Source organism: Saccopteryx bilineata, chromosome 1, assembly GCF_036850765.1.
Source record: "Saccopteryx bilineata isolate mSacBil1 chromosome 1, mSacBil1_pri_phased_curated, whole genome shotgun sequence".
NCBI classification, from domain to species: Eukaryota; Metazoa; Chordata; class Mammalia; order Chiroptera; family Emballonuridae; genus Saccopteryx; species Saccopteryx bilineata.
In genome coordinates, this window is record NC_089490.1 from 212042758 (window position 1) to 212066394 (window position 23637).

The following is a 23637-nucleotide window of genomic DNA, read 5'->3' on the forward strand; positions in this document are numbered from 1 at the left end:
TCTGCCATTTCTTATGCTTCTCTTTACTCTTTCCTATACCTTCCTTTTCTCTCTTTCTTACTTTTAGTCTCTATTATTTTCTTCCTTAGTATTTATTTTTCTTCTCTGAATTGTTCTCTTTATTTTCCTTTTGTTTTTAGTATTTGTTCTAGTTATTCTGCACATCTCATTCATCTTATGTTTTTGACCCTCTACAACATCTGTAATTTAGCCTATGATTTTGAAGAGAGTATTCTGCTAAATTTCTCTTAGATGTTGTAACACACAGATCCCAAGAAATACAAGGTCTAGTGAAAGGGATGGGGATGGCAGAATTAATTCAGTCCAGGTCGCCATTGAATTACCAAAGAGAGACTGAAAGTTTAGACTGAGTAATGACTGATCCATCTTTGTAGTTCATAGTTCTGTTTAACTGCATTTATTCTTATATGATATTTACCTTCAGAGCCCAGAAGTTTGCTTTTTAGAGGCAGGTGACCTGGTCTAGCACTATAGAAAAACACTGGGAAGCATTACATGCATTGCTAGTGTTCACCAGGCAATCTTTTGGGCTCCTCTTGTATTAGCTAAATAAAAAATCAGGAAGAGAAGACTTTCTCCATCTATACAAAACTCAAGGATCTTACTTTGGGTCTACTGTATTTGCTGGTGGTGGTTGGGGATTGTTGGGGGTGACTAAAAGCATAAAACAACAGTGTTCCAGAGTTGGATTTGCTTTCATATTAACTTGGTTAGCTTTGATGTTAAAGACATTTATTCAAAATTGGCTAACTCTCGTGTTAAGTTCAGGGAACAGATTTGTGAGTATAAGAGAAAAGAATTCCTTTTTGATTAACTCGGTGAAGTACAGTATTTATCTGGAAAAATGGTTATATTTTAAGGCCACTCGTCAATACTCTATTATCACAGTGACATCTATTGGTGACTAATTTGTGCTATTCTCAATGATTTTTGTCTTGAATGAGACACTTTTAGCTGAGGTACAGGAAGTAGCTAACAGCAAAGTGGTGTCTACGTTATCTGCTGTAAAATCCTTTCTCCCTCCTTCTCTACTCAGGATACGCACTCATCATGGTGGCACCCCTTTCATGGCTTGATCATTACTTTGATCACTACTTTTATTCTTTCCTACAACTACTCATATTTTAAACACCTACTGTGTGCCTGAAACTATTCTAGAAGCGGCAGATTAAATAAGGAAGAAAGTCCTTAGCTTAAGAAGAACATCCTGGGCTTGGCTAACCCTTAAAATTTTCATCAGGAAGTATTTGCAGTCTCATAGACTCCCCCAAGACAGACTAAAGGATCAAAAATCCTCATTCTCAGTGCCTCTTGGTGACAGTATCTATTTTCCCTTATTGAAACTAAAAGGTAATTTGTCAATAGTTAGATATGGCATTTGAGATCTCGTCCTTCAAGATTGAGTTGGGTTCTGCCATTGCAGAGACTTAAGCTAAGAGAATAATATAAAAATTGTATATCTTAGCAGGTATTTTGGGGTACAAAATAAGAATCCAGCAATTGAGAAAAACCAATATGTCAAAAAGGTCATAGGTCTATTCTAATTTTAAAAGTAACTAATGACATGAGTGTTGATCATTATGTATGTGTTTTATATTCTGAAAAGCAGTCTTGTACTCACAATACAAAAGTGTAGTTGGAAGATAAATTGGGTGTTTTTGGTACTTAAGGTTAAAGATAGATTTTAGTTAATTTTATTTTCTGATTGAAGAAAGGGGAAAATTGTTCTTTAATGTACTGTCTTCTTCCTTTCTGATCCAGAATCTCAACCTGCTATTTTGGAAACTCTGAAAAATTGTTCAGATGCTGTTCAGCAGGTAAGAAGATCTTATTAAGACCTTGAATACCTTTCTCTCTAATTTCTCTGAAAATCACAACAGACCCCAGTTTAGTTTCCATAGGCGCAGCTCGCTTCGTTACCCTTGGCTCACAGAGTCTTCAGGGGATTTCAATCTGGCAGAAAGGAATGTTTTCTTCCACTTAGACTTTGCAAAAAAGAGTCAGCCTTGAAGTGGAATTGAGAACAAGCGTTTTGGCAATGCATCATTTTGTATCTAGTCAAAGAGTTGGACCTACATTGGTGCCTCCAGTCTGAAATGGCGCCCCCACCAGGAATGTCGTTCAGAGTTGTGCTTGGCCAACTGATAGTCATATGACTATGATTTACTAAAAAATTTATCAGAGATTTTCTAAAATCAATTAGTATTCTTAAGTTGCTTTGGTGGATGAAACATTAGTTAGTGTCTGCTTAATTTTCATAGCAACATTTTTTTTCTGTTACAAAAAAGCCAAATTTTATCTTTTTTTTGTACCGAAGAGGGTTTACTATTTTAAAAAAAAGTTCAAGAAAGGAAACACTTATATAGAATTTTAATTGTAGATAGCAGGAGCTCTTTTGGACATAAAAGTATTTAAAATTTTTCATTGTACATTCTCCCAACTATACTTTTGAAAATAACTTAGAATTGCTTCTCAGCCTTTCGTCTAAGAGCAAGTGAAAATAACTAACATTAGGAATACCTAAGTAATGACTAAGTAAGGAGAGAGTTTGTTCTCTTGAGTAGAAAACAAGGAGACTCATATGGGTTCCAGGCTTAGTCCTATATCTAGTTAGTATGTACAACATACATAGGCTATTTGAGATGTGATATTCTTTTCTATAAAATTAAAGAATTTTATGATTTTTTTGAGAATTTTCCAAGTATAAATGATTTCCCTTTTAAAAAGAAGCAGTCCTGAATCACACATGAGAGTCTTGCTCCCCCTGCAGGAGAAATAAGGATATAACATAGGTCAGGAACTGATTTTAAAAATGTAACTAGTTTGGCCATTATGGTAAAAGTAAAGATATTCTTAAGGATAGTGTCATAAAACAGGGTTTCTCAGCTTCTTTGTGTCATAGCAGAGACTTACATCAGGCTGGGGCACTTGGACAGGTGTGATGGACTCAGTTCATACTTACTTAACTGACCTTGTAGTGATAGCCAATAGTAAGATGAAGAAAGATAGAAACAGGTAAAGAGAAATAAAGTCGGAAGTAATTAAGAAAAATAGTGCCCTCAAAGTATTTTCTCATTATTTTTATAGCTTAAAATTTTTTTTGAGGCACAACTAAGTTGTGATTTCAGATGCTATACTATATTAGATCTTTCTATATTCTTATTTCCAGGACATATATTATTGAATTCTTTGTGCTATATGATAAAGCCAAAGAAAACCTGGCCAAAGAAAACCTGGCCAAAAAGTAATCTGGTCCCTGGCCTGTGGCTCAGTGGATAGAATGTCGGCCCTGCATATGGATGTCCTGGGTTTGATTCCCATCAGGGCGCACAGAAGAAGTGACCATCTGCTTCTTTTCCTCTCTGTTTCCCCCTTTTCTCCCTCTTCCCTTCCCACAACCAGTAACTCAATTGGCTTCTGCGTGGCCCCCAGCACTGATGATAGCCCCATTGGAGTGTATCAGCCTCAGGAAGTAAAAATACCTTGATACTCAAGCATTGGCCCAAGATGTAGTTGGTTGCTGGGTGGATCCTGGTTGGGGTGCATGAGGGATTCTGTCTCTATCTCCCCTCCTCTCTCCTAAGGGGAAAAACATTATGGGAAAAACACTGGCCATAAAAATGACACAGGAAACTAAAATTGATTACCAATCAGTAATTTTTTTTACTGTTTATCTTATGCAGTTCTTAATTCTTTAAAGTAATTACACTGGTCACAAAAATTAGGGGATTAAGGAATGTGTAGACACCCAGTATTTTCAGCTTTCTGTAGAGAGCATTTTCACCAATGAAATAAAAGTTGGTTTTCCATCTCATTTGCATAATTGAATAACTTTCTTTGACTTGTCATTTGCTTTTCTAATTTTTGTTTAATAAAAGAAATCAATGCTTTTTTATCATTTCATATTCATTTTGAAATATCCTCTAATTTTGTGAGCAGTATATTATAATCTATATTTAACTGATAAAGAAAATGATGTTTATAGAAATTAACTTGCTGAAGATCACAACATTGATAAAGGCTAAGAGGCAGGATTTGAACATTGCTCTGTTTGATTTTGTACTTCATGTTCTCTTCATTATGCTAAAAATTACCCTTTCACATGGGTAATTGTCCTAATGCTATTTAATACCATTTCATGCCAAAATCGTCAGGTGCATGGGATAAAAAGTTTATTTTAAAAGTTATTCTATTACTGCTGACTAGTGGTGGTGCAGTGGATAGAGCATCTACCTGGGACGCTGAAGTACCCAGTTCGAAACCCAGAGATTGCCGGCTTGAGCGCAGATTTGCTAATTGAAGTGTTGGGTCGCTGGCTTGAGTGTAGAATCATTGACATGATCCCAAGGTCACTGGCTTGAGCAAGGGGTCAGTGGCTCAGCTGGAGCCCCCCACCCCCTTCAAAGAGACGCATAAGAAGCAATCAGTGAACAACTAAAGTGAAGCAACTACAAAAAAGATGATGCTTCTCATCTTCCTTCCTGTCTCTCTCTCTCTCTCTCTCTCTCTCTCTGTTATTTTCCTGTATATCATTCATAAGAACGAGGTGTCAGGATATGTTTTAGAGTCATAGAAACTAATTAGTTCCCCTAGACGTTTTTAACTTTTACTAGAATGTTAGCATGCAAAATCATGCCAGTTTTACTAATTTTAGTGCTTCACAACTCTTTTTTAAAAAACTACAAATTTATTTTTCATGTAATTGGCCTTGCATTTTTCCACCTAGTCACTAGATGGCAGTTTGGTATCTCTGTACGTTACCACTGTGGAAGGGAAGGAGCCCTGTTAAGCCACTTTGCTCTGTAGGCACAATGAAGACAAGAGCTTTTCTGGTCCCTCCTGAGACTGCCTGCCTTATTCTGTGGGAGTAACCCTAGATATCCAGGACTGCTTAGTCAGAGGCAAAGGCAGGGGTGGAAAGCGCATGCTCAAGTTTTCCTTAAGCTGTGAGTTCAGGCACCTGTTCTCTCAATCTGAGCACACTGGAATTTATTGAATGAGTTTTGACTTGTACTCTCTCCCTGTAGTTAGTAGTTAATAATTCTGAGAGTTCCTTATTCCTAGAAAAAACACATGACTCATGAAACCTTTGCTCAGCTACAAGGAGTAGAAGCCTGTGGTGTTGCCAGAGCCTGATGCCTAAAGTAAACACTGCTGGTGGACCTGCTCTTCCAGTGCTTTATTGATGACCCTGTGAATTAGGAAGTCAGAGTGACACTGGATTCTTTAGACCTCACTTCCTGAGCCATTTTATTTCTAGTACTATGCTGTCTAAAAAATTATTTCATAACTCTGAAACAGGACTATCTTTCAATTTGGTGTTTTATTCTTTGGTATTTGAAATACCATTTACACTGTAAATACCTTTAGATTCTACAATATAGAAAGAGCCAAATGTCAATTACATTTTCATTAAAAACATTTGATTCAAGTTAAAGATTAATATATAGTAGAAAAACTAGTTACTACCAAGTTTTAATTTTTTTTGCTTTTGAAATTGTATGTAAAATTTGTGTTTTGAGCCCTGGCCGGTTGGCTCAGTGGTAGAGCGTCAGCCTGGCGCTGAGGAAGTCCTGGGTTCAATTCCCAGCTGAGGCACACAGGAGAAGCGCCCATCTGCTTCTCCACCCCTCCCCTTCTACTTCCTCTCTGTCTCTCTCTTCCCCTCCTGCAGCCAGGGCTCCATTGGAGCAAAGATGGCCCGGGCGCTGGGGCCTCTGCCTCAGGCGCTAGAATGGCTCTGGTTGCAACAGAGCGACGCCCTGGATGGGCAGAGCATCGCCCCATGGTGGGCGTGCTGGGTGGATCCCGGTCGGGCACATGCGGGAGTCTGTCTGACTGCCTCCCCGTTTCCAGCTTCGGAAAAATACAAAAAAAAAAATTGTGTTTTGAAGTATTTTCCTAAAACTCTTTCTCTCTTCTGATGCAAATGGTCTCCTTGATAGGTAAATAGAATAAAATTTGATCTTTAAAAACACTAGCTAGTCTCATGTGTCTTGGTATAGAAAAGTTTAACAAGTAAAAGAAATATTAGCCAGATCAAGAAATGGTGTTGGGTGGATACAGTTCTGAAGGAATAATGATAGAGACTTAGGAAATCAAGAAGCCACTTGAAAAGTGTTGGAATGTATTAGACATATGAAAAAGTTAGGGGTAAAAGACACATTATTTAATGTAAGTTCCTTCTAAACTCTAAGGCAAAAACCAATATGAATTAACATAGTAATTATAAACCAATAAAAGATAATTCATAAGACAAGTAAGCAACTAAAATACACTGCTCACAAAAATTAGGGTATCAGGGAACGTGAAGATACTCTAGTACCTTTAGCCTTTTGTACAGTGCATTTTCACCAATGAAATAAAAGTTGGTTTTGTATCTCATTTGCATAATCAAACAACTTTCTTTGACTTGTCGTTTGCTTTTCTGATGTTCTTGTTTAATAAAAAAATCAAATGCTTTTTTTATTCAATTCATATTTATTTTGAATAATTTTTGTGAGCAGTATATAAACCAGAGGAAGAAAAATAGGAGTTAAAGGACAGAGGGAGAGAGATGAAGTCAGAAAACGGGTTAGTCAGCCTGGAAGTTCATTCAGGATCTGATCATTCTCAGGTGCTTAGTGAGCACTGATCCAGTGTCTGGGGAGGGTCAGGGGAAGAGCAGGGAAGAGAAGCCAAGGATCCCTTTGTGAGGCCATGACTTTGACAAGGGGGAACATCTTGGCAAGTTGTTTCTCATAATATATCAAGAGGAAGAAAGAATTTTTTCTGAAAGTACACTTTCATTTTATATAGACTCAAATTAGCTGAGAGAAAAATTTAGACACTTTAGCTTTAGAATTACTGAGAAAAGAGAAACAGTTCTGTCAGTTTTAAAAATGAAAAGCAGTTAGATGAGAAATAAAGAATCAAGTGTCACTCATAGTTCCTGCTTTCAGTTGGAGCATTGGGGCTTGGCTATGAAGTTCTATCTCTGTCAGGTTGAGTGTTACATGGTGTGGGCATTGTTTGTGCTAGGCATTGTTGTTGATGGCAAGTGGAGAAAGACAGACGGTTCAGACTGCTGATCTAAAAGGATAACTGCACAGACAAAAGCTCTTCACTTATAAAGGATACTTTTTTTAAGAAAAATATTTTATTTATTGACTTTAGAGAAAGGAGAGAGAGAGAGAGAGAGAGAGAAAGAGAGAAAGAGAAAGGGGAGAAGGAGCAGGAAGTATCAACTCATAGATAGCAGTTGCTTTCCATATATGCCTTGACTGGGTAAGCCTGGAGTTTCGAACTGGTGACCTCAGCACTCCAGGTTGACACTTTATCTACTGCGCCACCACAGGTCAGACATAAAGGATTCTTCTACCTCATTGACTTTTACTGAGCATCTGTTGATGTACTATGTGCAAGGTATTCGTGGTAGGTATTGAAGGAAATACAAATAATTATAAAGTCTTAAACTCTTCCATATCTCTAAAGTGATTTGCAAGATGTAATGTGATTCTGCCAAGGTATTTAGCACATGTTGTATTTCAGAACTTAAAAAAAATGGGATTGTTGTTGAGAAATTGTACTTACAGACAGCTTCTTAAGAAAGAAACTTTGATCAAGTCCTCACAGTGCTCATTTTTGAACAGGTGGAAGGACGAGAGGGGGTATTTCGGATAGAAGGTGCAGAAGTAGAAATCAGCCTGACATTTTAGTGGGGAGAACATGATAGGCACAGTAGGTGATGTGAGAGGTCACAACCCAGCTTTCTTTCTGCCTCCTGGGTCTTGTCTGCTTACAGATGGCTATGCCTTAGCTCAGGGCCCCGTCTCACGTGGGTCACTGCAGTGGTCTCCCAGCACATCTCTTTCTTCCCCTTCCTAATCCCTTCTCCTTTTCCTCCACATTGCCCCAGAGTTGTATTTCTGAAATCCAAATTTACTTATGTCTGATAACAGCTTAGGCCCATCTAATGACTACTCATAGCATCTGAGAAAAAATTCAGAGTCCCAAGTTTGACATACAAGACTGTCTCAAACCTTGTCATGCACTGTTTCCTGCATTTGGTTTGTTTAGCCTTAAAAAATACTCTAGTTTTCTGAAAGCTTTAGCAGCCTTTAAATCTATCTTTTTATGCTTTTTTATTGACTACTACCCCCATTTTACTCTACTTAATTCTTATTTCTTAATCTAAACACACGTCCAACCTTACTTCCTGTTAGACACTTTCTCTGAGAGACCTCAATTGGGAACCCCCTTTATTTATTTATTTATTTATTTATTTATTTAATTTATTTTTTTTTGTATTTTTCTGAAGTTGGAAACGGGGAGGCAGTCAGACAGACTCCCACATGCGCCCTACCGGGATCCACCCGGCATGTCCACCAGGGGGTGATACTCTGCCCATCCAGGGCGTCGCTCTGTTGCAACCAGAGCCATTCTAGTGCCTGAGGCAGAGACCACAGAGCCATCCTCAGCGCCCGGGCCAACTTTGCTCCAATGGAGCCCTGGCTGCAGGAGGGGAAGAGAAAGACAGAGAGGAAGGAGAGGGGGAGGGGTGGAGAAGCAGATGGGTGCTTCTCCTGTGTGCCCTGGCTGGGAATCGAACCTGGGACTCCTGCACACCAGGCTGACGCTCTACCACTGAGCCAACCGGCTAGGGCTGGGAAACCCCTTTAGATGATCCTATTCGAGGACCCCCTGTACTTGTCCTATTTTTCCATAATTGTTGTATTCTGAATGTCTCATAGACAGCTGAGCTCCTTAAAGCTAAGACTATCTGTATTCTATTTGTGAGAGACCACATGGGCTAGAACAAAGGATGCTTATTAGGAGGTGGTAGAAAATTTACTTATAGTCATACCACAGTGGTTGAAAATGTGGGCTTTGGGCCAGTCTGCTTGGGCACAAATCCTAGTTATTCCTCTTTTAGCTGCAGAATCTGTGAAGTATTTTACTTTCTGTTCCTTCTTTCCTCATTTATAAATTGAGGATAATAACACTTATTGTGTAGGGTTTTATGAGATTTAGATGCATTAATTTATATGAAGTGTTTAGAAGAGTTCCTTGCACTCAAAATGTAAGTGCTCATAGTAAGCACTCAAAATTTTAAATGTTATTTTTGTAATTATTGTTTTTCTTATATCTGAGCAATGCATTCATTTCCAAAGTTCCTTTCATAATACAGTTGGTCTTCATGATTTGTGGATTCTGTATTTGCCAATGTGTCCACTAGCTAAAAATTTTTTTGAACCCCCCAAATCAACAAAATAACAATTTTTTTTTTTAAAAAAGAATCCCCCAATCAATACTTGCAGGGCTTTTGTGTTCTTTGCAACACATACACAAAGTAGTCTCAGAGAAATTTGAGTCTCTAATATGCATTTTCCCAGGAGAGAAGGAGCGAAGTGATGTCAGCCTTCTTGTCTCAGTTCCTACTGTCAACAGGTGTCCTTTTTGTAGGCTTTTTAGTGCCATACCTCTTCATATTTTTGTGCTTTTTATATTGTGATTTTGCTGTTTAAAGGTCCCCTCCCACAAGGGTAGGGTTGACATACTGTCTAGTGTTTTTAAATACAAGTAAGCTGTGATGTGCCTTTGAGAGAAAACACGTGTATTAGGTATTAAATATATATGTATATTTATTATAATAAAGCAACTTTAAAGTAAAGTTATGTATTGATCAGTTGACAGAAGTGTTGTGACCAAAGTCCTGCAAGAGCCTAAATTTATTTTCCTGGGGGGTGATGGTATTCACTAATTCATTGTTCACATTGACTTTATAGAACAACTGTGAATAATGAGAATCTACTTATTTAATTCTCACAGCACCCCTTTGCAGTAAGCAGGTAGTCAGTAGGGTATCCAAATTTTACAGGCTATTATAAAGACCTTAGGAGCCAAGTAGAAAATTTAAAATATATTATTCTCAGCTAAGAGCCATGAGGTTTTGAGCAAGAAAGTTATTGTTTAAGGAACAATGACCTGGCCAAAAACAATGTAGTATTGGTAGGAAGAGGGAGAACAGAGCCGGAAAGGGGGACTAGCTATTAATTAAACCTTTGAAGTTTTGCCACTGTGTGGTGAGGAGATTCTGAATGAAGGTGATGACACGATGAAGCAGAAGTAGGGGCCCAAAGCTGAAATAATGGCCTTGGTATCTAGAGTATAAATTAGGCTGTGCTTCCCAAGTGTGGTCCCTGGACCACAGCCTCAGCATCACCTGGAAACTGGTTAGAAATGCATCTTCTCAGACCCACTGAATTGCCAATCCGGGCAGTGGGAGCCTCAGTCTGTGTCCGCGGCCTTGCAGTGTGGTTCTGGCATGTGTCAAGTTTAAGAGTCGATGACTTAGAAAAATGATTCAAAGCTACTGTCACACCTGGGTAAACTGCAGTGCTGGGGGTGATCTTTGTTTGGAGGATAAGAAGGATTTTTAAATTTAAGGAAAATGTAGGGTAATCAAATATGATGTAGCAATGATATATGTCAGTTATCCCTCAGTTAAAAAATTAAAAAAAAAAATCAGCTGTGATAACTGAGCAATCACCAAATAGAAGTGTGAAGTGTTGATGAGAGAGAAAACTTGAAAGTCATCAGTATAGAGGTGAGGAATCGTAGATGTGGGAATTGATGAGCTCACCGAGTATCTAGAGAGGACAGTGGACCACTGCAGGGGTCTCAAACTCGCGGCCCGCCGAACAATTTTGTGCGGCCCGCAGACTAATTCACGGGCTTACTTAATTTTATCCAAAATATTTTGAACTTCGTGGATTAGTCTGCGGGCTGCACAAAATTGTTCGGCGGGCTGCATGCGGCCTGCAGGCCGCAAGTTTGAGACCCCTGGAGACACTACAGGTTTGTTACCCTACTACCCACAAAAAAAATCAAAGTGAGGGAACAGAAAAAGAAATAGGAGAGACTATAAAGGAATAGAAGCTAAGTGAGGAGAAGATTTTAAGAAGGAAGGAGAAACTGCTAGTCTTGGATTTGTTATCAAGAGCTTGGTTACAGTAAATTTGGCAGTAAGAAGAACATGGGATTACTGTAAGAGCAATTCTAGCATGAAGTATGGTCAAAGGTCACATTTTCTTTTCTTTTTTTAATTATAAATAAATTTTTATTAATGTTAATGGGATGGGGTGACATCAATAAATCAGAGCACATATATTCAAAGAAAACATGTCCAGGTTATCTTGTCATTCAATTATGTTGCATACTCATCACCCAAAGTCAGATTGTCCTCCGTCACCCTCTGTCTAGTTTTCTTTGTGTCCCTCCCCCTCCCCATTCCCCTCTCCCTCCTTCCCTTCTGCATCCCCCCTCCCCCCCACCCCCGGTAACAACCACACTCTTGTCCATGTCTCTTAGTCTCGTTTTTATGTCCCACCAATGTATGGAATCATGTAGTTCTTGTTTTTTTCTGATTTACTTATTTCACTCCGTATAATGTTATCAAGATCCCACCATTTTGTTGTAAATGATCCGATGTCATCATTTCTTATGGCTGAGTACTATTCCATAGTGTATATGTGCCACATCTTCTTTATCCAGCCTTCTATTGAAGGGCTTTTTGGTTGTTTCCATGTCTTGGCCACTGTGAAGAATGCTGCAATGAACATGGGGCTGCATGTGTCTTTACATACCAATGTTTCTGAGTTTTGGGGTCACATTTCTAATTCATTCCATTAAATTTTTTCCAAGCTTTGTCCTTAAAAAGTTTTTTATGATGCTAGAGAATAGTTGGGTGAAAAACTGAGCTGCCCTGTGTCCATAGATCATTAATGAAAGTAAAACTGTAATAAAATAATGTTCTTGCTTGACCTGTGGTGGCACAGTGGTTAAGGTGTTGACCTGGAACGCTGAGGTTGCCAGTCTGAAACCCTGGATTTGCTCAGTTAAGGCATATATGGGAGTTGATGCTTCCTGGTCCTCTCCCCTTCTCTCTCACTCTCATGCCTCTCTAAGATGAATAAATAAAAAAACAAAAAAAAGTGTTCTTGCACTGATTGGGGCAGTCAAGGAATATATTGCTTTAAAGTATGGTATAGAATGTTGCCACTCATTACCTCAAATAACTAGGGAGAAAATCCTGAAGATATGAAGGAACCAGAAAGGCTGTTTATTTCCATTTTTTTGGACCCTTTCCCCCAGACATTATTGTTCATTACTTCCATTGTGGTTACTCGCTAATGAAGGTGATTCAAACCTTCCCATCCATCAAATTATCAATTACTACAATGTTGAGAAAAAAGATGTTGAAAGTAATACAGCCGATTCTGGTTTCTAACTCCCCCTGCTCTCCCTTACTGCATACTTTCTGTCTATGCAGTGAGGGGCTGGAAGAGATTTCTCATATTCATTCCAGTGCAAAAATACTACAATTTCAATAATTTATATTCATATTAAGGTTTCCAGAGATGTCATTTCTAGTCTCTTTGTGTGAAAGTCTCCCCCCACTCACCCCATAATATGTTCTACTTTAAGGAATCCTAGGTAATTTACTTACTGCTTACCATATTTTCTGATACTCTCTTCTTTCTTGAAATTCCCTTTCAAACATGAAATTGATCGTGCTTTATACGTGTGCATAACCTTATTTATGTAAAATCTGAACTTCTTTTCCTTTAAGGTCATGTGTAGCATGTATTGGTTTATAGTAAAATTGGAAGGCCATTGGTTTGTCCCAAAACCTTAGATTGTTCCGAATCCCAAATACAGTATTATAAACAGAGACTTAATATGCTTCTATGAAGAGCAGGGTTCATATCATACAGATGTCTAGAGGTAGCCTGACTTGCCAGCAATGTGGCCTTTGAATTTAGCAGAACTTGAGGAAAATCTGCATATGGTAGAAAATTAATTACATATTTCATTAATATTTACAACATAAATTATCACAATGTTAACTTACCAATAAGTGGTTTTTCTATTCTAGCCTCTGCAAGTATCTTGCTTATACAATATAGTAGTGTCAAAGACGAACAAATTAACTTTTTAACAAAAGCTTTACTTGAGTGTATCTTGGCTTCCTTTTTGACAGTTTTAGCCTTAATGTTATGGTAATGTTTTTCTTTTTCGAAAAACCAGATAACCTTGTATTGAGAAAAATATTTTTGGTGAACATTTTTTATTTTTTTCATGGCAACTTGTATTTTGTGAAATGCAAATGTTCAAGCAATTTACGAGAACTAACCATCACCACCCACATATAAGATTATACAAGAATTGAAGAATTTTGGCTGACTTATTGTATAATTGTTCAAACAAAGCAGATGACAACCTCTACCACTTACAATGATTTAGAAGTTTGAAGTAATATTTTTAAAAAACAATATTAAAATTAGCAATATATAAAGTATATTACGTACTGTGTTGACTATAATAGATTTATGTTTTCTCCATTTGTAAGGATGTACCTATTATATAAATTCTGTACAAAATTGCAAAGATCACTTTACTCCTTTGTCTTTATTTTAATTGGTCATAGTGAAAATCATTAGCGTTGGATGAACTTATAACAATTACTGGAAATGCTCAGAGACTTTTTGAAAAGTGTAGGAGAAAATGGAAGTACTCTAATGTTAAGTTCTTTGATGATCTGACAGGCTGCAGTCTAGTTGTACCCTCAACAAATAAAGTACCAGACACAGGCCACAAGGGAACAGGCTCCCAACCTAAGGTTTTCCATGGACATCAGAGTGCCTGGAAAGCTCTTAGAGATTAAGTCTGGGCTTTGTCAGTGGGTGGGCCCCCTAAGGAGGATGTTTGCTTAAATGAGAAGAGAGAGCATTTTTCTTGACAATAACTAATGTTTACCATGTAATCATTTTTATAAACTTCTGGAAAAAAAAAATATTACCTGTATAGAAATCAGCTCTTGTCCTGACTGGACAGCTTGGTTGGCTAGAGCAGTGATGTTCAACCTTTTTTGAGCCGTGGCACATTTTTTACATTTACAAAATCCTGGGACACACCACCTACCAATATGACACAAAATGACACTCTAACACAGTACATATTATACATACAGTTAATAATATAGTTTCTAAATGTATTTATACTCAGTGTGAAACCTCGGCCTGTTTTGATGAACACAAAAGGGATATCCTGGCAGGAATGGTAGAAAGACACACACGAAGCTCTTCCTCAACAGTTCTCAGTCTCTCTCTGCTTTTAGTTTTTATCGCAGTCAAGCTTGAGAAGCTCAGCTCACATAGATATGTGGTTGAAAACGGGAGCAATGTCAAAATAGCTTTTTTGGTCAGAATGGGGAACTCCTTGGCAACAGATAACCAAAAACTGTCCAAAGGAAGATCAGCAAACTTTAGCTTTAAACCACAATCTTGTTTCAGTTCAATGAGTTCCTCTTGCTCCTTTAAAATCATGTTCTTTCCAGCAATGGATACTGAGCTGTATGGGTCCCTAACCCAGTCAAGGCATTATGTGAAGGCTGAAGAGAAATAAAATGACAACATCTTCTCAAATGTCTGCCAATCACCTCGCACATTGCAGCAGTGTTGCCATCATGCTGTTTCTCGGTGAGCAGGAACATCTGAAGGTTGCCATGCTACACGTGTTGTTGCTAGAGCTGCACCTTTAAATGGAATCCGTTCATTTTATCAGTGCTTGTAAGCAGGTTTTCATTTCGGCCTTGCATCCGTGTGTTCAGTTCATTCAGATAATGAAATATATTAGCCAGGTATGCCAGCTTTGCACACCACTCATCACTTGCAAACAACTTTGAGTAATCGGACCTCTTGTTTGTCAGAAATACTTTAAGTTTCTCTTGCAACTCAGACACATGGACCAGCACTTTGCTGCGCGACAGCCACCAGACCTCCGTGTAGAGCAATAAGATTTTATGTTCCGCTCCCATTTCTTTATACAAAGACGCAAATAAGCGACATCTCAAAGGTTGTGTCTTCACAAAGTTCACTATGCTCACAACATCATCCAACACAGGAGCTAGATCTGTTGGTAAGGTCTTTGCAATGAGGGCCTCACGGTGCAAAAAACAGTGCGTAACAATAACATCTGGGTTTCTTTCTTTGACCCTACTTACAAAGCCTTTGATGTGCCCGACCATGGCTGCGGCTCCATCAGTGCAGACACCTGTGCAGTTTTCCCATGTAAGCCCGCTTTTATCAAGATATTCCGACGTGACCCGAAATATTTCCTCTCCTGTTGATTTTTCTGGCAGTGCCTTGCAAAATAGGAAGTTTTCTCTAATGGCTTCTCCATCCACAAAACGCACGTTGGCCAAGAGCTGATGATGTCCACTAATATCCGTCGACTCATCAAGTTGCAAGGCAGATTTCTTACTGATGCGCACTTTTTCCAAAACAACAGTTTCAATGTCTGCAGAAATGTCATCAATATGTCTGGCAATTGTGTTATCTGAGAGAGGCACTTTAGCTATCTCTTTGGCTGCAGTAGGGCCAAGCATCTCATTTACAATGGCTTTACAAGCTGGCAGTATTAATGTTTCTGCCACAGTGTGGGATTTTTTTGATTTAGCTATGAGTTCAGCAACAAGGTAGCTAGCTTTGAGGGCTCTCTCATTTACCTTTGTGGTTTTTCTCAAAAAAGTTGCCCATTTCTCATTGTTTGTACATAAGCATACAACATAGTCCATTGGCTTGTTTTGAATGGAAGAGTGTTTTGTTTGGAGATGGCATTTAAGCTTGCTTGGCACCATGGCGCTATTAAGCTTCTCACCACACACCAAGCACAGCGGAGTCGATGCTGTCTCAACCCCGGTGAAAGTAAATCCAAATGAAAGACAGCTTTCGCTGTATTGCCTTGAGTTCACCATCTTGTCTTTTTTCTTTTGTCGACCACTCATACTAGGGCCTTCATCTGGGTCAGAATTTTGTCCAGGGCCCTGTTCGGCATTTGCAGTTTCCCTTCTCAAAAATTTCTCCATCACTGTCACTTGCTCATCTTGCTGAGATCCCAAACTGTCACAAGAGTGAAATATGCCTGACAGAGGTCCTTTAAATAAATTACATTTATTAAAAAAAAAGTTAAATAAAAAAAGGATAACCCCCTCATATATACAGTCCCATGTAACATCCCTCATATATACAGTCCCATGTAACATCCCTTATATATACAGTCCCATGTAACATCCCCTTATAAATACAGTCCCACGTAACATCCCCTCATATACAGTCCCACGTAACATCCCCTCATATATACAGTCCCATGTAGCCCCTCATATATACAGTCCCATGTATCCCCTCATATATACAGTCCTGCTAATAGATACTGGAGCTTTCATCAAGGTTTTGGACTCAAATCAATTTGGCAAGTACTCTCTCTATATAGAGACTAGACAAAATCAATTTTAGAAAATGTTGGGTACTTGTGTAACATCATAAGTCCTCAGAGCATCTCTACTGTCAGATTGAGAAGTTTTCTTTCTAGGTAAGGATTCTGATAAATACTAGAGTTCTTCCTGAGATTGTGGGTTCAAATCCCATGGTCAGCTGGGTGCAGGGGCCTTGGTTCTGTCTGTTTTGATGGTGTATATAGAGATTTGAGCTCTTTAAGAAGATGACCCTTCAGGAGGCCATATACAATATAGATAACATTGTGATGCATTGTATATCACCCTCTGTGGGGGCCTCCTTTAAAAAGGAAAAGGTCAAATATCTATATACACCATCAGGATAGACATAACCAGCTGAGGCTGAGGCTTCACCTAGTGGTGGCAACATTTACCTCCAGTCCTGACCAGGATTAGAAATCAGGACCATGGGGAGGAGTAGCAGCTTCAACTACTCACCGAGGCCACACAATGACAAGTGCATGGCAGCCCGAGCGGGGACCTTCCTGGGTGTGGATGAGAGGTGGCCTACTATTGGTTCACCGCTAGTGGTCGGGATGAATCCTAGAAGGTGATTGGTCAGTGAGCATTCCCTGTGCCTCCAAACTCTTCCTGTCGCTGATAGCTGGAGGGATTGTGAGGGGAATGTTTATGTTCGGATGTAGGTGGTTGGCGGCGGGCCAGATAAATAGCCTCCACAGGCCGTAGTTTGGGGACCCATATTTAATTTCCCCATGGCACACCTGACCATGGCACAGTGGTTGAAAAACACTGGGCTAGAGCATTGTCCTGAAGAACAGAGGTTGCCAGTTCAACCCCTAGTCAGGGCACATACAGGAACAGATTGATATTCCTCTTTCCCTCTCTCTCTTCCTTATTCTCTAGCTGAAATCAATAAATAAAAATTATTCTTAAAAATTAAAAGAAAAAGAAATCAGCTCTTACAAGCAATGCAGCCTTCTCTAGAGAGCTTTACTGACAACGTCTCAGTGACTGTGAATTGGTACCGTTTGCAAGCCAGCCAGCCCTTGTCTGATCTCCCTGGATAAGGACAACCAGATAAGAGTCTTTGAAGACTCTTAGCTGCATTCAGAACCAAGAATCTTACATACATTTGGCTATTCTGTGAGAATGGATGGCCAGCCTTACTTTATAAGCCACTCAGTTAAGATTTGAGATGAGCTTAAATTGCTGTTTACCTGGCATGGAAAAGGAGGACGGTAACATTGATTTAGGGCTGGGATTTTGTGGGTAAAGATAGGCTCCTAGAAAGGAAAAACAGATTTCAGCAAATTGAATTTTTGTTCTCTCTGTAGTCAGAATAATGTAAGGGGCAGATAATCTCACCCAAATTTTCCCCCCATGTTTTCTATGTATAATTATTATCTCTATAAAAACAGTTTTTCTCTATAAAACAAATACAGCCTTTTATCTTTACAGTCTCTGTATTATTTCTTTTATGAATTCCTCAATTTGACTGCCTTCTGAGTGTCACAAGCCTAGCACTGCCGTCTTTATTATACATTTAGTTTCAGAATTTTGTTTTCTTATCTATGTCCTCTGCCATTTCTTAGTTCTAGTTCTTGTATCTTGCATTTGAAAACCTTTGAAACTTATAGAGTATGTCAGTCCTTTATATTCTCAACTTATTATCTAAGTGCCTTCAATAATCACTTTAATCAAAAAATAAGTAAAATAGCCCTGGCCGGTTGGCTCAGCGGTAGAGCGTCGGCCTAGCGTGCGGAGGACCCGGGTTCGATTCCCGGCCAGGGCACACAGGAGAAGTGCCCATGTGCTTCTCCACCCCTCCGCCGCGCTTTCCCTCTCTGTCTCTCTCTTCCCCTCCCGCAGCCAAGGCTCCATTGGAGCAAAGATGGCCCGGGCGCTGGGGATGGCTCTGTGGCCTCTGCCCCAGGCACTAGAGTGGCTCTGGTCACAACATGGCGACGCCCAGGATGGGCAGAGCATCGCCCCTGGTGGGCGTGCCGGGTGGATCCCGGTCGGGCGCATGCGGGAGTCTGTCTGACTGTCTCTCCCTGTTTCCAGCTTCAGAAAAATGAAAAAAAAAAAAAAAAAAGTAAAATACATAACAATATTCTCTAATAAATTGACCTCTTATAAAATCAGGTGCAACTCCAAACCTCTCTTCGTTTGGCATAGCCTGTCTGTTATTATCTACCACACTGTAGTTTTAGCCAGGTCCGTTTTCAGTGACTTGTCGATGTTTTAAACCACATGATACAAATGCAATGGAAGGTGAACTTGTTAATCCCACAAAAGTTGTTGAATACCTGAAGTCAGTGCAGGTGATGGTGGAGAATCTGAATCATATGAAAAGAGATGAATGAATACCTCTCACTGCAGCCTTGAGTGAGCAAATCTATGTTAGTGTGAGCAGTAGTCTGACACTGCAGCCCCATGCAGTTCAGGTTTGTCCCCTTCTCTTCTACCTCCTGCTATTCCCTTTTTTCTCTTTTTTAAATTAATTCATTCCTTCTTTTGTCCTTTTTACTCATCTGCTATTCATATTTAGCTTTCTCCTTTTTTTCTAACCAATGTATTTCTTTCCTTTTTTTTAAGTAAGAGAAGGGGAGATAGACAGACTCCTGCATGCGCTCCGACTTGGATCCACCCGGCAACCCCCATCTGAGGCCAATGCTTGTACCAATCAAGCCACTGGCTGCAGGAGGACAAGAGAGAAGAGGGAGTGGGAGGGAAAGAGAAACAGAAGGCCACTTCTCATGTGTGCCCTGTCCAAGAATCGAACCTGGGATGTTTGCACCCAGGCCAATGCTCTATACACTGAGACACTGGCCAGAGCCCGCATTTCTTTCCTTAATGGCTTCCTGGTTGATTGTACACATGCCTTGGGAAAGGAGGGCACCATTTAGGTGCGGGATGATCCATACATTGGCACTGTTGTTGCCAGCCGTCTTTATAAATTGTGGAGAGTCACAAGGGATCACTTGTTGAAATGCCTTGGCAAAATATTAAAATTAGAGCAAACATGGTAGAAGTGGCCTGACACGTGCACGAGATGTATGCTCATGACTAATAGATATCAAAAATATTTCACATAATTCTGTTGGCAACTTGTTCAGTGATTACCTTTAAAAGGTAGTTGTTACCTTTAAAAGTTATTTGAAAATGTCTTTAAGGAACATCCTACTAGCAAATATTCCTAGGCAGGAAAGAGACAATGCTCTGGGCAACTACTCTCTATAAGGGAACCCTCACTCAGGATTTCCTTCCTTCTTCTCAGTGGTCCACCTGTCTTCAGGGATATCATTGAAAGATTAGACAAACAAAAACCTTAGGATTTTATGGTAATGTGTGCAAACCACTCAGAAATTTGAAGGTAGAAAGAACTTTCTGAAGTATAACAAACAAGTCTATTTTGCTTAATTCTGTCTTTTCTTAAAAAAAAAAGTTGGAGTATTCCCTATTTTATATTGAACTATGTCTTTGTTGCCCTCCAGGAAGTCGTAGAAATGAAGTCTGAGGGACAGGCCACTGTTATTCAGCAGCTGGAACAGACCATTGAGGATCTGAGGACCAAAATAGCTGAACTAGAGAAGCAGTATCCTGCCTCGGAGGTGGAGCTGGCCTGTGGCCCTCATGTTGTTCTGAATGGAGTGCTACCCTCAGGAGATGGTAGTCTCAAAGCCCTCAGGTTAGGAGAAAAGGATGTACCACATCCAAGGATTTTACAGGTGAAGTCGATCCAGACATCCCCGACAGAAGAGGGCCGGATCCCGGAGCTGCCTTCCGTGAATACAGTGCTAGAAGGTTCCCCATGGCTACCAGGGCCTGGAGGTGGAGACTCTGCTGTGCCAGCCTCGCCTTCTGGACCTCAGACAAAATTCTGTTCAGAGATTTCTCTGATTGTGTCTCCAAGGCGAATATCAGTACAACTCGAAGCATGTCAGCCCATTCCGCCTCCACCACCTCCACCCCTTCTGTGGTTCGATGGTCAAGGACAGGCCGGATCACAGTCCTCTCTTCCTTCTGTTCAGACTGAGTCTAAAACCAGCCATGAACAGTCTGTTTTACCGTCCTTTGGAAGCAGCCCTGACATCCCACCCCCACCACCTTTGCCTTGCATAGGGTCTTCCAGCTCCAGGTTTGACCTGGGCATGGTAGCTCCTTTCCCACTTCCCCTCAGTACACCTGTTCCTCCATCGCCTTCTATGCCTGGTACAGAAATGCTGCCACCCCCACCCCCACCCCTGCCTGGTGAGAGAATACCTCCTCCCCCACCTCTTCCTGGAGTGGGAATACCTCCTCCCCCACCTCTTCCTGGGGTGGAAATACCCCCTCCCCCACCTCTTCCTGGAATGGGAATACCCCTTCCCCCACCTCTTCCTGGAATGGGAATACTCCCTCCCCCTCCTTTTTCTGGAATGGGAATACCCCCTCCCTCACCTCTTCCTAGAATGGGAATATCCCCTCCCCTTCTTTTTCCTGAAATGGGAATACCCCCTCCCCCACCTCTTCCTGGAATGGGAATACCCCCTCCCCCTCCTCTTCCTGGAGGAGCAGGAATACCTCCTCCCCCTCCTCTTCCTAGAGTGGGAATACCCCCTTCCCCACCTCTTCCTGGGATGGGAATACCCCCTCCCACTCCTCTGACAGGAGTTGGGATCCCCCCACCTCCTCCTCTGCCAGGTATGAGTATTCTACCTACCCCAGCTCCTCCTCCCAGTCCTGGGACAGTTATCCCAGAACCCCCACCACCACCTGCTTTGCTTCCTGGACCTGGCCCTCCACAAGCTGGGAGTAGCACTTTACAAACACAACAAGCATGTGGATTTCTTCCCCCTCCATTGCCTACTGGCTGGTTTGGATTAGGGATGAACCAGGACAAAGGGAGTAGGAAGCAGCCAGTAGAGCCTTGCCGGCCAATGAAGCCTCTGTACTGGACAAGAATTCAGCTACACAGTAAAAGGTAACAAAACCCGGAACTCACCTTTGCAGTTTGTCAATACAAGGGAAGCATTTCCTTTATAACTTTGGGAAATTACCATTAATACATTTTTAATTACTGCTCTGAAAATTGTCTATCAATATTTAGTGAAATAATCTGTTATTTAAAATTTTTCTTTTCTCCAGAAGTATCAAAAGGTAAAAGAAATGACATAATATGTATCAATGCATAAGATGTACAGATATCTATGTAGTTATTGATTGATCTTTTAAATATTTTTTTTTAGCATGCATGCCTTCTTGCCTGGTTGCAGAAACTCATTCTGACAAATAGCTTACAGATGTCAATCAAATCCTTAGACAAGTTGACTCTTGAAGGTGTTGTTTGCAGCCTTTTGAAGGCACAGTCTTATTTCACTATTGCATTTTGTTTGCAGTTGTTTTTCTCTACACAAATGCGCTACACAGAAATACACATATCCACACCATAGGTGTGAAATTATTTAGCTTTGAGAATTTTGTGGCACTTTTATAGAAGATTAGTGGCACATTGTGAAGTTTTGAAATCATAGTTGGGAATGATATTTATAAAAGAATACTCCCGCCCCGCCCCCAGGTATCCAGGTATGCTGGTGGCGTATTACTTATCCATGCATAGTTCATAGCCTGTGTCCTCTGATCCCCGGGACAGAGCTATGACACATGGCTATGGATTGTGCTGGAGGGAGAAAAAAAATGCACTTTTTGTGACTTCTTGAATTTTGTTTGTGTGGTGTGGCATGGATTTAGAAGTGAGATATTCATCAGACTCATTCCCATTTGTTATATTAATATTTTTTTCTCTTCATGAGGCATATTGGAGAGAAGTGTCTATATATTTTGACTACTTCTAACTTCATTGCTCATTCTCTATGGAGTTATCACTTACCTATATATGTTGATGCATCATTTTAAACCATGCCCTAAGTAATTTTATCTAGATGTATTAAATTAAGTGTTTCTGTTCTGATTTTCCCCCCTTTAAAAATGCTTCTACCCTTTTTGAGTGATATTACATGAATCTGCAATTCCTGTGAAGTCAGGTGACAATGGCGTGATGGGAAGTAGTGGAGAAATGGAGGATGCCGCCTCGTTCATACGATAACTTCCTTGTTAACCTTTGAATAATGTGCAAAGCTGACAAGTCAAGTTGGGACTGTGTTATATCAAACATTTCCTGCCTTGATCGCCCATACTGATAGGGTTTTTTTTTCATTTATGATTTTATATACACTGAATTAATAATTGAGAATTCCTGGAAATTATTATTTCTAGACAAAGATTTCATTCTATGTTGATGATATTTTTACTTTTTATGAGGTTGATAAAACAAATGGTCATAAAGAAAAATAGAGTAGCCTTTCCCTTTCCCCTTCCTCTTCCCTGTTTGCCCCTTCTGTTCCTTCCTTTGATGCTTTCTTCCTTCCAGACTTCTCAATCTTGTTTTCCTCTGCTGCCCATCTTTTCTGCTCTCCCCCTTTATGTTTACGCCAACCACGCTATCTCCTGGTTCAGTGTGAGGGTTCTTTCAATTGGTGTTTTGCTTAACTTTAGAGACTCCAGTGCTTCACTTATTTGGGAAAAAATTGAAGAGCCATCCATAGATTGTCATGAATTTGAGGAACTGTTTTCTAAAACTGCTGTAAAGGAAAGGAAGAAACCTATCTCTGACACCATCACAAAGACCAAGGCTAAACAAGTGAGTAGTTGTGTGCTTTTTAAAATTTGGACAGTGTTTCGGGCATATCTGTAAACTTCCCGTTAGAAAAAACTTTGAAATGGTTTTCTGGCTGGGTCAAGTCCACAGTCCTTCAGCAGATACTAGATTAGCATTTGAGAACTTGCGGGTTCTCTATCCCAAAAAGATCAACAAATGATCACCACCAAGTGATAATGTCCTGGCTATTTTATTTTTTTGTAGCCTTCTGTTACATATTCCCAAAATATCACCAATTACTTGTTTCCAAATGAGTTTTCTAGAAATACATTGTCATGTATTGAAATCAATCTGAGATGTACTATGATGAATGAGAAGCAAGGTAAACATGGGCAAAGCAAAACAAGCCGGAAACCCAGTAGCTTATAACTGATAATGGGTTTAGTATTTTGTTGCATCAGAACTGAAGCAGGTACTCTGTAGAACATAGCTAAACAATCACATGGCACTTGGCATATGGAAGAAAATCTTGTATCCAGTTCCAACACCTCCATTCTATTCTGATAGATCCTTTGATATATCCTGGGACACCTGAGTCATAAAACAGAAAGAACAGTGTATTTGGAGGAAAACAGTCCCAAGCAGCATTTTCGACTGATCCATCTAGTGGACTTGATCA

General features: G+C 40.0%; 1 protein-coding gene and 1 non-coding gene across 2 annotated transcripts in view; both read left to right on the top strand.

The window, feature by feature from the left end:
- The window catches only part of FMN2 (formin 2), a 410616-nt gene that overhangs the window by 117906 nt on the left and 269073 nt on the right, over nt 1-23637 (top strand). The window contains exons 4-6 of the mRNA XM_066235150.1: nt 1783-1838; nt 19816-21284; nt 22856-23000. Of these exons, the coding sequence (XP_066091247.1) occupies nt 1783-1838; nt 19816-21284; nt 22856-23000 (1670 nt within the window). The remainder of the gene's footprint in view (nt 1-1782; nt 1839-19815; nt 21285-22855; nt 23001-23637) is intronic.
- Nucleotides 5543-5619, top strand: TRNAP-UGG (transfer RNA proline (anticodon UGG)). The gene has a single exon. It is a non-coding gene; the product is annotated as a tRNA-Pro (tRNA).